The following is a 17727-nucleotide window of genomic DNA, read 5'->3' as shown; positions in this document are numbered from 1 at the left end:
CTCACGCATTGACTACCTCCTTCTCTCCGGCAACGCCATTTCCAGAATTGAAGAAACCTCGATTGAATCTAGAGTAATCTCAGATCACTCTTGTATCACTTTGTCTCTGTCTGAATTGAATCCTACCAAGAAACAAAACATCTGGAGGTTTAAAAATTAAGTATTAGAAAAAGAATCCCATAAACAGACTATTAAATGCGCAATAGTGGATTATTTTAAGAACAACAAAGAAGGAGAAACGCCAGACCTTGCACGCTGGGAGGCTCTCAATTGCACAGTCAGGGGAGAAATCATTAAAATCAGAATGGAAATGAATCGGGAATACAATAGCAGCCTTGAAAAACTAGAACAAGAAATAGCCGCCGCACTTGAAGGGAAACATATAATCTCTAGGGATACCTCAATCCTAAATAAAATAATGCAAAAGAAATACGAATACAATAAGATAGTCAGTGACAGAGCTGGTGTATGGATAACAAAGAAAAAACACAAAATTATGCGAATCAAATAGGGCAGGGAAGAGCCTTGCTTCGTACTTAAAGTTTAAACTGCAGAAAAATACAATTCAGAATATTACAGACCGGGCAGGACTAGTTCACTCCGATCCAGACAAAATTGCAGACACTTTCAAAGACTTCTATAGCACCCTATACAGCAGAAATCAAGACCTTGATGGCTCTAAGACACATGACTACCTAGACAAATGCATGCTTCCCGCACTGTCAGACCAGAAGCAAGCAGAGCTCAACAACCCGATCACTGCCCATGAAATAGATATTGCGATCAAGGCCCTAAAACTTGGGAAAGCCCCCGGCCCTGATGGCTTTATTGCAAAGTTTTACAAATGCTTTTCATCAGTCCTAACCCACCCTCTACTAAATTTATACCACAAATTCTGTACTTCTGGGCAAATTAATGGTACTCCGGAGGAAGCCATCATAGCAGTTATTCCCAAAGAAGGAAAAGACCCAACACTTCCAAAAAACTACAAACCAATTTCCCTAATTAAACTAGATTTTGAAATATATATTCGATGATCCTTGCCAAATGACTTCAAAAATGTTTACCCAAACTCATCCACCCCTCACAAGTTGGTTTTCTAAAGAACAAACTTTCCAGTGACAATACTCTCATACTGTCTCATGTTTTGGAGAAGGTCAAACTTACGGAATCCCCAACACTTGCTATTACCTTAGATGCGGAAAAGGCCTTCCATAAAGTAGACTGGTCCTATTTGGAGGCGGCCTTAGGAAAATTCAACTTGGGAGAGGACTTTACGCGTATGGTTATGTCACTGTATTACAATCCCTCGGCCAAAGTTAGAGTGGGTGGTTGCCTATCGTCCTCCTTTAAGCTGGAACAAGGAACTAGACAAGGCTGCCGCCTTTCCCCCTCTCTATTTCTACTTGCAATAAAACCCTTTCTCTACCATCTTAGAAAAAACGACCAGATCACAGGGGTTGCTACGCTGATGATGTTTTAGTGGTCTCTGAAAATGCAGAGTCTGCCATTCCAGCTCTAATGTCCTCAATAGGAGATTTTGCAAAGGTTTCCGGGTACAAATTAAAAAAAGACAAGACCGAAGTAAAACTTTTAAACAACTGTGGCAGTAAAGAAATTCCGGTTTTCTGTGACAACCTAAATGCTTCCAGTACCTGGGCCTGGATTTCGAAAAAGATCTTATCACCACCTTAAATCCAACATAAACTCCCTCTATAAGAAAATCTCTACTCTGCTTGACGGCTGGTCCCCAAAATTCTTGTCCTGGTGGGGAAGGGCTGAGATATTAACAATGATGATCACACCCATGTCAACTACTTAGCCAGCCTGCTCCCAATGACGCCATCAAATGATTTCTTGAATAAAATCTATAAACTTTTTAACACATACTTATGGCAATGGCAAGGCAAGAAACCCAGGATATCATTGAATAAGCTACAATTACCCAAAGATAAAGGTGGACTGGGTCTCCCGAACTTTAGGAACTAACAAACATCGTATCTTTGTAAACAAGGTTCCAACTGGCTAACCCCCCAGACAGACTATACTCCTGTCTGGTTGGACATAGAAAGGTTACTCTCAAACGGCATGCCTCTAACCGCTCTCTTAACAATGGAAGCTTCCGCTTTTCCCCACTCAAAGTATATTTTGCTCAACACTAAAAGTGCCCTTTTGCGTCTGGACAAGCTCTCCAAATATAGAATTAATAAATCCAAGCTGACCTCCTTATGGCATAACACGAGCCTGATGATAGATGGGAGGACACTGTAATAATAGTAATAATATAATAATAATAATCCACATTTGTAAAGCGCACAATCACCCGTAAGGGTCTCTAGGCGCTGGGGGCCGTCTGGAAGATTAAGCACGCTATTGCCCAGAGTCACATGGTGCTGGGCTAATCTGCTGCCGGTGCCGGGGATTGAACCGTGATCCCCAGATTCCAGAGTCAGTCACCCTAGCCGTGGCGCCACACCTCTTTCTTAGTGTATTGGGAACACTGGTCTAAAAAGGGAATAAATCTAGTCAAAGATCTCTACACAGGCACACTACCGTTGCCTTTTTCAGACCTTCAGAACCATCTTGATTTATGCTCCTTTGGTTTGGAATCAGGAGCTTTTGTGGGTTCCGAAGTTTTGGTTGGAAATTTGGAACCAGTTTCTAGGTTGGCTCTGATGATTCTTTCGGATCAGAGGTGCAAGATGTTTTTGGAACTGGTTGTTTTTTCAGTTCCAATGGTTTTTTGGGATCTGAAGGTTGATTAGTGGCTTTCAGAACCAGTGGCTTCCATGGTTCAGAGGATTTTTTCGGATCCGAAGATTGAGTGTTTTTTTGGTTTCGGTGCCGAATGCGCCTGTGTGGAACCAGGCTTCGGCGCGGATGAAGACAATGGTTTCTCTTTCGGTTTCTCTTTTGTCAGTGCAGAGGATGGGGTTTTGGCACTGACAGTAGGCTGGCTCGATCCCGAGTGGCCTGAAGGCTTATGTGTAGACTTCTTTGCCGGGCCCGAAAGCGAGGTGTGGGAAGTTTAATCATGGTGTGCACCTATACCTGAAGGTGAAGGTGTTACCGAAGCCTTTGGATGGGTGAGTGGGGGAAAGGGGTTGACGTCAGTGCTTACGACTCATTGCGCCATGACGACTCATTGCGTCGAGATGATGTCTTCGGCTTCGGAGGCACTGAAGGTGCCTTCTTCCATCCACTCCTGCTCCAGTACATTGATGCCTTCCTGGATGATGTTGTCCGGTATCGATGTCGATGATCGAGCCATGCTTCTTCGAGCTCGACGATCTCAGATTTTTTTCCTGGAGTGGAAAGAGACACAAGCCGGACAGTCTTTGGCCTTGTGCTCAGGTGAAAGGCAGAGGTTACACACCTTATGAAGATGTATGTGTGGAAACTTGGATCCACATTGAGGACACTTTTTGAAGGGATTCCTTTCTATGACCCAAGAAGGCCTGCTGGCGCAGCTAGGCCCGAAGGCCTGCTTCGACGGCCGAAACTGAAGTAGAAGCTTGTAGAGATGTGCATCGAAAGTGAAACACGATTGGAAACAATACCGGAGAATTGGGTAAGGATTGCAAGTCGAAAGTTAAATTGGTAACATGGCAGAAAAAAAAATCTGAAGATGGAGTCGATGCCCATGCGCACTATTGTCCAAAGGAGGAGACACCTATCTTGTGACGTCCAAAGACTTGTTCAAAGACAATAACAAACTGCAAACACCCGGGCCCAACACCAGATGGCGATCTATGCATAGGGGCTGATTCCGATCCTGGAGAGAAATCGTCCGTATGATTTTCATCCGGAGCCATCGCCGTACGATTCATACCCGTCTGTCTGATTCGCGTAGTACGATCCGTATTCCGTCAATCCGTCCGAATCATCGCGATCCGTATGTATTTCAAGGCTGAGACAGTGAACCGTATGACTCGAACACATGCCGTACGACCCGACAAGTACGATCCGGACCGGGGTATGAGGACGCGATTCGTACGGTCCAGGTAAGGGCGATTTGTACGGAAAAGCACACAATCACTTACACACCGTACGGCGCGTACAACCCATGATCGCAGGGGTACGGTGCGTACCCCTGCGATCATGGGGTGTACGTGCCGTACCCGGGAGGGCCGTTCCGTACCTGTTTCGGGGCGAACTCTGCGTTTATGGCTGTTTTCAGCTCCCATAGAAAAAGGGTTGTACCCAACATGAATCGTACTTGCCGGGTCGTAAAAACCAGCCGCGAACCGTACAGATGTTGCGTATAGTGGGTTCCGAGGGAGAATCATACAGAGATTAGAGTGGTACGGTCTCTGTATGACTCGTACGGAGTACGGCTCCTGGTACAAATCGTACTTCGTCGTACGTACGGGGGACGTTGCAGGGTACAATTCGTACGGGAAAAACGCTCCAAACGGCAATTCGGAGCGGTTTTTCCCGAATCGGAATCGACCCCATAGTGTGTGATCTGCAGCTCATATGCCTTGAACATACATGTACTAAAAAAATATAAAACACTTAAATAATTTACATCATTAAATGTAAATTAATTAGTACTTAATCAACGCCCCACCCTATACCCCTACAAACCTAGCAACCTGCACCTAAAATATAACTAAAATATATAAGTATTACATAAATTACATAAGTAATAACCAAGTAAACAATTATCAACTAATAATTTAATAATTCATTGTTAATTAGTTATTGCTTAATTCATTTCACACCAAATACCACTAAAAACCGAGCAACGCATGCCTAAAATATAGTTAACATAAATCAGTATTACATAATGTACCTAATTAATATCAATCACATAATTAAATGACTAATTATTACCAATTAGGCATTTCTTAATTAACTTTCCACACATCCCCTACAAACCCAACAACTTGCTGTGACTCTATAAATCACTATTAACAATTGAGTAAAAAAAATCTAAATCAATTAAAATAGTAAACTATGTTTAGAAGGAAATTATGCAAACAATAGTAACCCTAAAATTAATTTATGAACTAAAACACATTAAAATAAATAAAGAACAATATTTTTACAGTTATAGTATTGAAAACAATATTAAAAACAGCAATATTATTAAAAACATATTACTCATCTAAAAAAATGATATTTTTGACAACTATATTTTTACATCACTAAATTTTGTATAACATGATTTTTTCAATATTTTGGTCTTCTGATATTTACATCTTGATATTTTATCCAAACAACCTGGGTATGTCAGGGTAGTGCAGTATACTGATCTGTTGAGTGCTCCAGGGAAATTCGTTATAAAGGACTTTACTTTTCTTACTACTAATGATGCCAGAGTCCACTTTAATTATTTTATTTTCTTGTTACAGACTTAAAAAAAAAAAATATAGTTTATTGTGGTAATTATTTAAAATCTTACAATATTACACATCTCAAACAAAGACTAAAAAACTGTATTCATGAATAAAAACACTTAAAATGTCATTGCATCAGGTTTGTAGGTAATTAAATACTTAAAATAGATATGACACCTAGTTTCCTTTTGACTATCATTGAAACCTTTACAAAGATAGCATTTAAAGTGATGTCGTTCGAGTTCAAGCAATTAATCAAGGCCTGCCTACATGTCCTTATGCCACATACTTTGAAGGGAAACTTTAGTAATGATTTTCTCTCCTGTAAAAGTTAAGGGAAAGTACACAGAAGATGAAGCATATCCTCCTCACCATTATTACACAGTCTGCATTTCCTTTGAGTTTCCGGTCTCTCCCACGGGGGAAGGTGACACAGGCCTGGCATTGTTCCAAATCTGGCTTTAAGGAGAGCCTGTTTGTTTTTTTCCGTCCAGGGTGTTACCAGATATTGTTGGATTTCCTTCTTTTTATATCCGTTAATTATCGCCCATGCATGTTTTCTTTTGGTGAGGATAGCTTTATCGTTTAAGATGGATAGATGGTTTACAGTTTTATTAATTATTTTCTTAAACAATGTCTTCTTTATATTGTTTTCCCATATTGACGTGATCGCAAAATCTTTTATTGCTTCCCTAAGGTAGATCCCCGCAGTAGAGTTTATGTCCTTATTTATTTCTCTCCATAACAGTTGCGATATCTCATTTTGATGGTCATTTTTTATTTGATTCCATACTTTTATAAAGTGGCCTTGCTTTGCATATTGCTGATTGGTCAGTCCAAACTCCAACCTTACTTGGGCCGGGGACGCGTTCGCTGGGAGATGAAATAGGGCCCGATATGCTCTGGTTATGATCTTGTTCAGAGTTTCGCTATCCTTGCCCATTACCACTTCACTACCATATGTGATTGTCGGTAGTAGTTTTGCGCCAATTACACTCAGAAGAGGACCATAGGTTAGGCTGGGAAGTGACTTTTGCACGATTCTGAATGCTGCAGTTAATGAGTTCGCTTTTCTTTGAATGTCACTTTTTTGCAATTGGTAGCTGCCCTTCGCATCAAATAATACACCCAGGTATTTATATACATCTACTTGCTCTAGCTCATTTGTATCCATAATCCATTTACTTTTGTATCTTCTCTTTTTGTTTTTGGTCACTACCATGATCTTAGTTTTTGTCTTGTTTATGACCATCCATGTATGAGTCCGCCTAATTAGACGCTGTAGTTCCACTTTAGTATGGCTCAGTAGTATGACGTCATCCGCATACATAAAATTCGTGAGGCGCTTTTCAGCTAATTTCGGGGGGTGCGCTTTCTCATCGTTGTTAAAGACTTGTGATTGATGGGTGACACTACATTTGCCTACCCATCGACAATGCAGGTGGTGTGACCGGGGAAGCTGCACCAGGCGCTGACTTTGGTTGGGTGCTCTGTGTTTAAAAATAATAACTGGTTTAAAAGCATGTGAACTTCCTTGTGCATCCAGCAGTTTTCAAGAAACAAAAAAAATGTCTAATAACTCTGGTGATTAATGTTCCTACTGGTGAGAGTTTTAATGTAGTCTGGTGGCTGTTTTTACTCATCATAAAGTAGCAAGAATGAATGTGCCTGCTGCACAGAACGTGTACCATGCAGATCACAGAACTGAGAGTGAGCGAACTATGAGGTCATAGGGGGAGCCAAAAAGGCTGACGCACCCGGCACCATCGGTGCTAAAGCCAGCCCTGCATCAATGCAGGCTAACTTGTGATTCTTCGTAGTGTAACAAATTAGCTTCTTTTTCATGCCCCTGCAATTAATAATGGACAGGTATTTGATGTTGAAGCGAAACCAGCTCAGTTAATTTTACAACCCAGACAGGAGCCAGTGGTTTGTTGTCCTTTATCTGCCCTAGGTACCCTTTCTATGTCACTGGCCCTGGGTATATATACCCCACTCTAATAAATAAATACATTGCGTCAGTCACTCACGCCTCTCACCTGCTTGTCACTGCCCCTGGGTATATATACCCCACTCTAATAAATAAATACCTTGTGTCAGTGACTCACGCCTCTCACCTGCTTGTCGTCAGGAGGGTGATAAATGTCCCATCAGCCTTCCTGTACTCCATGCTGATGCAGTCCTGCTCACTGTCCGCCTCCAGTTTCTCCTCCAGCCAGACCCTGACGCGGAGCTCAGCCAGCCCCAGCATGGAGCTCAGCAAGAGGGACAGCAGGAGGCATAAGACCCCCAAAGACGAGGGAGGCTAGAGGTGCAGAGCAGAGAGCACATCCCCCAGGTACATCCAGAGGCAGGGGGTGGGGAGAGGCCACAGAGTGGATGGGCAGTGTTAAGTTACAGGGAGAGATGAGGCAGGGAGTGGTGATTGGAAGACATAATTGAGGGAAGCAAACAGGGGAAACAGACAGGAAGTGGAAAAGTAGGAGAAAATGGGCTGAGAGAAAAGATGGATAGAAGAGAGTCAAGTGAATGAAGAACTGAGTGAAGGTATTGTTACAAAGTCGAGCATCAAAGTATGAGCGAACACGTTACAGAGAGGAGTCTCAGTGAAGGAGTACAGACAGTCAGAGTGGACGGGGGAGAGTTCAATGCTGAGCAAGAGATGCAGACCTGAACGATGCGGAGGAGGACAGCCAAAATCACACACACAACTCCCTGCCTGCTCTTCGGGTTCTGAAACATTCCAAATTTTGAAGAAAGCTTCCCCCAGAATGTGGAGGGGGAGGGCAGCACTCCGTGGGATACTGATTCTCTTGTCCCAGGACTTGCTGCTATTCTGTCCCGGGGGCTGGCTCTGCTGTGAGATCCCGGGAGTGGTGCTGCTCTGCCCTCCCCATGGCTCTTTCTCTTTCCATTAAGGGCAGGCCTGTCACTTCCTCCAGCCCAGTCCGGCCTCAAAGGAAGTTGGAGCCAGTGCCCTGCTCTTACAGCCCATAGCCCTGCATTTGGGGGTAAGTGCCATCATCCCCACCCCCTCCAGACTCCCCCCGGATCAATGGAGCCCATCCTTGAGCCGAGTGGGGCGATGAAGATCTGCCCACTCCTCCCGTGTTTAATCTCCGCCCTGTCGAGAGCCCCCTCGCCGTTCGCTATCTCCCACACTAAGGTTAACAGAATGTCAGCAATTCATTTGGTAGGAAAAGTACCTATTTTCACCGAAACTCATATTTTCTCGCATAAATGGACCTTTTGCCTGTGTTAAACAAGCATTTGCATTGCAATAGGGCTAGCATTTTGGCTAGACCTTTTGCATTGCATCACAGACAATGGGGGAGCACGGACAACAGGAGTGTGGTGGGGGGAAAACGGGGCAAGGAGGCATGGACAAAGTAGTGCTCAGTCTAAATGACACGTACCATACCGTGTAACACTCGAAGTAAAGGGGCTAGTAGCCATGGAAGGGTATAAATGACGACATGGCCATAACAAGGAGGGACTAACAAGCCTCATAATAAATCAGATGGCAGAATTTACGAAAGACAGTGACACAAGCCAATTAAAAACATGGGCGGAGAGTGGGCGGAGCTTTCTCTGAGCTTCCACTCCATACTCCATTACTGCATGCCTCGCAAAGGCTTGATCGTAGTACAAATACCAAAAAGGTATTCTGTCATTACCACTTTACATGGTAGACCAAGGACAGGAACAGTAGTCAACTCTCAAGTTTGAGGGCAGGCTTGGTGAGGCTCTCCAGATGTCAGGACAAATCCTAGACCTACAATGGTGTGGGACAGACATTAGCATCTGCACTTACACCAGATGAGCATGACACCAGGGCTAAAATAAAAGTAAGGATACCAATTTCACATACAGGTAGGCACTCAGGACAGGAGTGCAAACCCATTTATCATTAAGAGATAGCATGTACCAAGTGGATTCTGCATGTGATCCGCCGTACAATTGGATTGTACATGTAGAGTTGTGCTTTCAGATTAATTATTCTTATCAAATATGCATTTCACCCATTGGTGCATTTGTGTGTTTCTCCTTTATAGTGCTTACCCCTATATTTTCACAGTTTGCATAAATTGTAGTGTATATTGGGAACAGCAGTAGTATTTGAAAGTGGTTTGTTTTCTGCCATTTAGGCGCCAATGCTTTAAATATACAGCTTTGGATATTTGGCGATTTAAAATAATTTAAATCCACACTCACACATCTTTATTAATATAAATTTGAATTTCTGCCATATGTCAAACACTCCAAGATGAGTACCTGACTATTAAAACTGCACTTTAGTTTCAATCCTCGATGTAGAATGTCCCTTTGACTTTTACATTGTTTCCATGTCGGTGGAATTAGTGCTATATTTTACAGGCGAACAATGTTGCTTCAGTGAGGGCTGCAAAATATGCATTATTTAGACACATTTTCCTAACAGAACGTATACAGGTACAGGGCTTCCCCTGTACCTGTATACCTAGTAGAATTATTTCTACTTATTGGTGTATAGGTTTGAACTTTTAGTTACTGGTTGGTGAGCTTCAAATTCTTTTAAATTATTAGTTATTTTATTCAGTCTAATAACAATTGTATTTAACATTTGATATCACTACATGAAATACAAACATTCAATATAAACAATGGTTTGATCTCATGTGATGAATTCTTCGCTGATCATACCTTCGTCATCTACGTACACACTGATCCCGTGAGGGTTGAAAGAGTCGATATCAAACCCACTGCTGATTTTAAGTACCACCGGCTTTGGTTCTTCTTCATTTAAATCTAGAAGCAGCATGTTGCCGTGTTCATCTGGTGCAAAGCTTGTTACTCCTGGATATTTCAGACCCTTAAAGTGAAGAAAAATTACTTTACAAGTGAAACAAAATCAGTAAAGATTTTAGATAACATCTGATTTTGAAATAGACTGTGAGGGCCCGATTCACAGAATGAACTTAAGACTAAATCCTAAACTTACTACTATTTGGTATTCACAGAATGCACTTACTACTTTCGGGATTCACAGATTAAACTTACTACTTTCGGGATTCACAGACTAAACTTACTACTTTCGGTATTCACAGAATAGATTTAAGACTACTAACTTTACGTCCGCACTCGGGCCGTAAATTACGGCCCGGAGGCGGAGTTTCCGGCTTGGGGGCGGAGCTTACGGCCTGGAGGCGGAGCTTCCGGGCCGGAGGCGGAGCTTGCGGCTTGGAGGCGGAGCTTCCGGCTCGGAGTTGGAGATTTCAGCCATGGCTAAATACCCACCTCCGAGCCGGAAGCTCCGCCTCCAAGCCGCAAGCTCCGCCTCCGGGCCGGAAGCTCCGCCCCCAAGCCGGAAACTCCGCCTCCGGACGTAATTTACAGCCCGAGTGCGGACGTAAAGTTAGTAGTCTTAAATCTATTCTGTGAATACCGAAAGTAGTAAGTTTAGTCTGTGAATCCCGAAAGTAGTAAGTTTAATCTGTGAATCCCGAAAGTAGTAAGTACATTCTGTGAATACCAAATAGTAGTAAGTTTAGGATTTATTCTTAAGTTCATTCTGTGAATCGGGCCCTATTTACTTTACTTACATCTTTAAAGACCCAACTTTTATTTTTATATGGAGTAATGCTATGTAATGAATGAAATGGCCAAGACAAGTTTTTCTGTGTGGGGAGTCTTTAGTATTTTGTACAGCAATGCAGCAGAGCAGATAAACTAACATACATTTCAAAAGTCTGCACCCGTTATATTGAAAAACATTTAAAACAAATAAAGAACACAGCCTTTGGGGGTATGCTAATCAATATTCACTAGAGAGACCCCTTGCTGAGAGTGCTCAAAGCACCAGTGGTAGTTGGGTTAAGTTGGTTATCCTGATGCTCACAGTTTCTCAGTGGCTATTCTGCAGGCAGTGTTTGATTTGTAAAGAGTAGGCTGGTGCTCCAACCTCTGCTGAGAAGCATGCGGCTAGCACTATTAAATGTCTCCGCGTCACTGCCAAGGCTGTGTTTTTTTATTCAAACCCAGACATCTTTAATCCACTGCCCGATACTCCTTGCCCCTTTCTTTATCTCACTTTTGTGAGGTCTGCTTTCTCGCTTTGTATTGGTTTTTCATCTTTCTCTTCGTTACTCTTAACATTTGTGTTTCTTTCATTCTCTTGCTCTAGGGTAGTGTCTAAAAAGGAAAAGATTAGTGCCGGTTCCCCAAAATGAGTGCTGTTGACCCCCCCAACACCATCCCCTTGAACACCATCACTAAAACTAAGCAGTGTCTGCAAGGGTAGAAAATGTGCTCTCTCTCTTAGAGGTGCCATTCTAAAATCTAATTGCCTTACATGCAATATTTTTCTTCATTTATGGACTATTATATGCTGAACCTTTCTTCACATAGCGTCTTAGTTTCATTGACCTGAAATCTGAACCTGTGCATAACGCAATATTTTGCTAGTGTACAGTGTTTTGAATTCCTATCCTGTACGTTAGTGTTTGCTACACTGATCAGACCTATGCATGGGCAGATTCTTTTTACTATCACACAAACATATGCATTCGTATCCAAATATGATGATTTGCCTGCATCTCTCTGGGTTACACTTCGAAGGTCATTCTTTGCTGATTTTTCTTTAACAGAGATTATTCACTTATACAGTTGGTATGCTTTACACAGGTTTTACATTTTAAAGTATATGCTGTAGTAATAGTGAGTACAAGCCAGATGATTTGAGTTGAGATTTATTGTAATAATAAGCAGGTGCTCCGCAGCAGCGAGATAACACCGGACCAGCACACAGCCAACTGACAGCAAGTTTAAACCAACACTCTAAAAGGAATGCTCTTACAGAACATCTTGGCCAAGCATTCCAAAACAGGTGAAGAGGACACTACATTATCCTCCTCTTCTCGACATGAAAACAAAAGAAAAACAAAATAAAAATGAACCAAAAAAACTAAAAAAACCAAGAAAATAAACAAAACAACCAACTATTAACAATGACATGAGAAGCTAAATATAACAGAATTAAATGAGTACATTACTAGTCGCAATAGATAACTTGAATGACATGTAAATTTCTAATTATGATATCTGACTGGAATAGCTCGCTGACGGAAACTCCTCCGCACAACTACTGCATCCGGAGAAGCAGGGCTAGAACTGTTGTCAGACTCATTAAAACAAGAAAGTGCAATCTGTCTCGGACCACCAGTGACTTTTACAATTCTGGACAAATTCCACCAATTTTTTAAGTTAACTCTTACCACATTGCCACAGACTTTGTCAACAGTAAAAGGTTCTGAAAATTTAGAACAACCTTTCTTCGTAGGTAACTTGACACGTACAATGTCTCCAACTTTAATATCTTGGGAAACTGATCTCTTCCTAAAATCAAAATACTCCTTTTGTTGACACTGAGCTTGTAGAACATTAGATCTAACAACATTATCTACATCATTCACCATGTTCATTTTAACCCATCTAGCCATCCATCCAGGACATATCTTCGAACTTGGTTTTCTTCCTCGAGGAAGTTCAAAGGGGGAAAATTTTGTGGAAGAATGGGGTGTTGTACGGTAGAACCAAAGCATGGACCTAACATTATTTTGAACATTACATTTACCAGCTAAGGCCCACTGCACACAATTATTTATCACCCGGTTCATACGCTCCACCAAACTATTGGTTTGTGGGTGATAGAGCGCACTTCTCAAATGACTAATTCCGCTTTGGTGCATAAAATTTTCAAAATCTAGACTGACAAATTGAACACCATTATCGCGTTTTGATTTTCAACCCAGTTTAGTAGTAATTAGGCACAAGTTCTTTAAGAGAGAACAAAAAATAGATGAAAAAGTAGAAGATTTTATTTCAGCTTTGGGAGTATTAAGTGCTGAATGTCAATTTGAAGGATTCAGAGATCAACTCATAAGGGATCAGTATATTTGTAAGTGTACTGACAAGAGTATTCAACAACAACTTTTGTCTTTAGGTAACCCCACTCTGGAAGAAACTATTAAGATAGCTAGGAGCATTGAATTGTCAAAAGTTTCAGTAAAAGAATTGGAAGAAAAGGGATATTCTATTTCTTCAAAAGCAGAGTCTATTAACATTGTAAGGTCTAAAGACTCAAGGTATCCTCACAATTTTGTTCGTAATGACAATAAGTTTTTCAAACAAACAAATATTTGTTTCAAATGTGGGAATACACCTCATTTTAGATCGGGACGCCCATGTCTTGCTAGAAATGTCAGTTGCAGAATGTGTGGTAAGTTTGGAAATTTTTCGAAAGTTTGTCAAAATGTAAAAAAAGGTCCGGAGGTTCATCAAGATTCTAAGCATTTTTCAAAAAATCCTAATCCCATCCTCGTCGCCACAAAATATGTAGTATTAGTGAGTACAAGCCAGATGATTTGAGTTGAGATTTATTGTAATAATAAGCAGGTGCTGCACAGCAGCGAGATAACACAGGACCAGCACACAGCCAACTGACACCAAGTTTAAACCAAAACTCTAAAAGGAATGCTCTTACAGAACATCTTGGCCAATCATTCCAAATATCCTTTTTGCATAGTCTTCTATGAAATGTTTTGTTCTGTCTACAATCTGGAATAGCAAATATTGAAATATTAAAAATGAGGGGCCATATTATCAAGAAAGGGCAATACATTATCACCTCTTTTATCAGCAGGAAACTGCCTCTAAAGCAGCGATAATGGGCTTGATTATATGCCCTTGTGAATTCCCATAGAAGCCCAGGTTAACACCAGAACCTGGGCTTCTATGGGAATTCACAAGGACATATTATCAAGCCCATTATCGCCGCTTTAGAGGCAGTTTCCTGCCGATAAAAGAGGCTATAATGTATCGCCCTTTCTTGATAATTTGGCCCGGGGTCTTTTGCGGGAAGCACTGGGAAGAAAGTGGTATTTCCTGGAATAATCAGATAATAGAAAGAGTCTCTATTGTACCCTGTAAGAAACTTTAAAAATCCTTTTAATTATTTCACATGTTCATAAAAAAACTGTAATTTTTAGATGCTTCCCTATCAAACAATATTTCAGGTACCTCCCTATATATTTTCATTAATGATAATGTTATTCCAACTACTTTTTATAACCTGATTTTGAATTTTGGAATAATAGACCACAGGCTGCTCTTATTTATAGATAAATAAATCAGCCAAATATCACTAGAGCTAAATCTCCAGTGGAACCGTCACCAGAGCATAATATTCATAATAAATCTGATTAACAAAAATGGAATAACATTTGGCTGAAATTATTTAAAACAAATACATCTGCATATATTACTCAATCATTCTTTTTATTTACAATAGATTTCTTATTACTCCTGTGCATATTTGTACAACTGATAATTCTATCTCTAATGTAGATTGCTCATTTAAAAACGAATATTACTTAATATTTTATTTTTGGGGCAATATATATTAATTATGGCCATGGTATGATCTACGTTTTTCAAAATGGTGCACTACAATGTTTCCCTCTCATTTAACAACATATTTTTTAGGTTCATTATTTTCCGATTGTAATTCTACTTTTAATGTCATGTTATAAGACTAGTTTATTGCTATTGTTTTCAGCCAAATGCCTTGTTGGTGGAAAGATTTTTCCAAATTGTCACGTTAGTGGAATCAAATATTTGATAATCACAGGAAAGAAACTTTTTTTTTAAATGCAAAGTAAGATTCAAAATGGTTTAATATGGTCCCCCCTAACAATATTTGTATCTAGCAGATCACCTCGATAAATATTTTAATAAATTTAGCATGTTTTATTAATTCTTTTTAGTTTCCTATTTGTTTTATTCACTTATTCTTTCTTTCTATTTCCACTTTTTCTGTATCTTTTAATGTCCTTAATTATTATAGCCCTAAAAATAAACATGTTCAAAACTTTCTGTTAGTACAGTAATGACATTACTATATCGGGTTTATTGATATTAGTGTACAATTAGTTTATACAATAGTGATTGTATTGATTTGATCAAACTAAAAACAAATATAACTAATTATAATCCTTTCACTCAAGGGTTTTCTGATTCAAACAAGCCATCACAATCACTCCTATGTAAGAATAATATCCTTTTTAAAAAGTAAATCTTTAAGTAAAATATTCTATTTTCTACTGTGTAGGAAACCTAACTGTGAGAAGTAGTCTATAGATCCATACTCCAAAGTGTAATCATTTTATTCCTGAATACATTCATTTAACAGCTGTCTAATGACTTACTGGCATATGCATCAACATCAGAATTTGCGATGACCAAATAGCGAATATTAAGGAATCGCTATTTGGTAATCGCAAATGCCTATGCATGTAGGAATCTCAAAACAAAGTTGCGATTCTTTAACATTAGCTAATAGCGATTCTGTAAATAGCGAATCGCTATTAGCTAATGAAAATCCATTCATTGCTATGGGCCTGGAGGCCCATAGGAATGAATGGTATAATGCATTCGCAAATTGCGATTGCCAAGTTGGTAATCGCAAATTGTGAATACAAACCCCCCAAATAGATGCAAGTGTTCACATGTGCAGCACACACATGACCTAAGGGCGTGTGTGCTACATGCCACTTTGAAAAATGCAGTTTTGGGCATTTTTCAAAGCATGCACAAATTACCATCAACTTGAAGTTGATCGTAAGTAGCATTTCCAAAAATGCACACTTTGCATTTAGGAAAGACTACAGGCATCAGCATTAGGGAATCACAAATTGCGATTCCCTAAATGCAGTCACAATTTAGGTAATCGCAAAAAATTGCAATTACCTAAATTGCGAATGGAAAAAGGTACATGCCACGGAAAAGGCCTTTTTCCATTCACAAAAGGGTCGATTCTGCGAATCGGCCCAATTGTGAATGGAAAAATGCTTGATGCATGTACCCCTTAATTTCTAATGCTGCAGCCCTAATTAGCGTGCAAAGTATGAGAAACACTCTGGCTGGTTCTAATAACTGGCACGTTGAAGTTTACTTTCTGAATGCACATTGTAGGTATTCTGTGGACCATTCATGTTTAAAGTCAGATATTCAAAAGGTGCCCTGTGAAGGATCTGGGAATATTTGATTTCTGAAACAATTATCAACATATTTTCCCATCACTGTGACTGACTCCTATGTTTATTGTATTTAATGCTTCAAAAAGTATAGCTGTTTCTCAGTTTATCCAATATCTCCGATATTCTCAAGCTTAAACATATTTTAATAACAGAACACAATAGATCTTCCATTTTAGATAAACATTCAAGCCTATATACATTTTAATGCTCTATTTGGGAAAATAATTTGTTGTCATTTTTCTCCTCAGGCTCGAAATATTTAAGGCAATGCCATAACATGGGGAGCAGATCAGCCCCAACTAGTGCACATCGGGGGCAAGCAGCGTCTGTCCAATGAAAATATCGATTTGCTTTGGTGGGTGTTAGGTATGCTCTACGTATGATATAAAATTGTATGAGCTGGAATTTCACATTTCGTGGGTTGTGTGTGGGTTCTGAAAAGATCATTGTTCGCTCCCTATCTGTCCAGGGACAATTGTGATCTTCCACCCAGCAAGTTCGCAAGCGTGTCAGTGGAGGCATGTGTGTGTCAGTAACGAGGCAGTTAACCAATGCACAATGTGACTACTCGTCCCCATAACCTGTAAGTATTGTGCTACTGAATGTGGCTGCGGCTCAGCTGCCAGATCGCCTGTGCATGTGTCAGCGTGGCCAGTAAAGAGTTGTGTTGTAAAAATTGGCCCGGAGCAATTCTGCATCTCCTGCCAGGTGCTCACAGGACAGCATAACACAATCGCCGTACAGGTCTCCCAGTGTATGTAGCCAATTGGTGAGCTTACCCCAGAAGTGATGTCTCTATGCCTGGGTGTACCTAGGAGGGGCAGCAAGTAAAATTTCTGCTGGTAGCAACAATGTGCATTAGCTAGTAACAGGGGTCCTGGTGCGGCGGTTCCAGTGATCTGGTGAAATAGATGGTGGATATTAGGTTTTGGCCAGGGTGGCAACGTGGTCGCTGTGTCAGACAACAGTAGGTACTGTGAGCCATCTGGCCACCCAATGCAACTGAGCCGCCAGGTAGTATTGTTCCACATTTGGTACTGCTAACTTTCCCTAATCCAGAAGTGAGTACAGCTTTGCCAATGCTACCCTGCATCGCCCAGCGTTCCAAATGAATTATGGCATTTTTTGTTCAAAGCCTCCAAAAACATTTATCTGATACAGAAATTGGCAAATTTTAAAAATATTATAATAGCCTAGGAAGGATCACCATCTTCAACAATGTGCTCCGACCCATCACAGATAACGATAGCGTCCTCCGGAACACCATTTGAGTAGGTCTGAGAAGGGATACATATGAATGCCCAGGT

General features: G+C 40.6%; 1 protein-coding gene across 1 annotated transcript in view; it reads right to left on the bottom strand.

The window, feature by feature from the left end:
- The window catches only part of LOC147689045 (serum paraoxonase/arylesterase 2-like), an 856840-nt gene that overhangs the window by 243258 nt on the left and 595855 nt on the right, over positions 1-17727 (bottom strand). Inside the window, exon 5 of the mRNA XM_086941933.1 lies at positions 10029-10197. Coding sequence (XP_086798059.1) covers positions 10029-10197 — 169 coding nt within the window. The remainder of the gene's footprint in view (positions 1-10028; positions 10198-17727) is intronic.

This window comes from Lissotriton vulgaris, chromosome 10, assembly GCF_964263255.1.
Source record: "Lissotriton vulgaris chromosome 10, aLisVul1.2, whole genome shotgun sequence".
Taxonomy (NCBI): Eukaryota; Metazoa; Chordata; class Amphibia; order Caudata; family Salamandridae; genus Lissotriton; species Lissotriton vulgaris.
The sequence above is the reverse complement of the archived record's forward strand: the minus strand, read 5'-3'. Positions and strand labels throughout refer to the sequence as shown.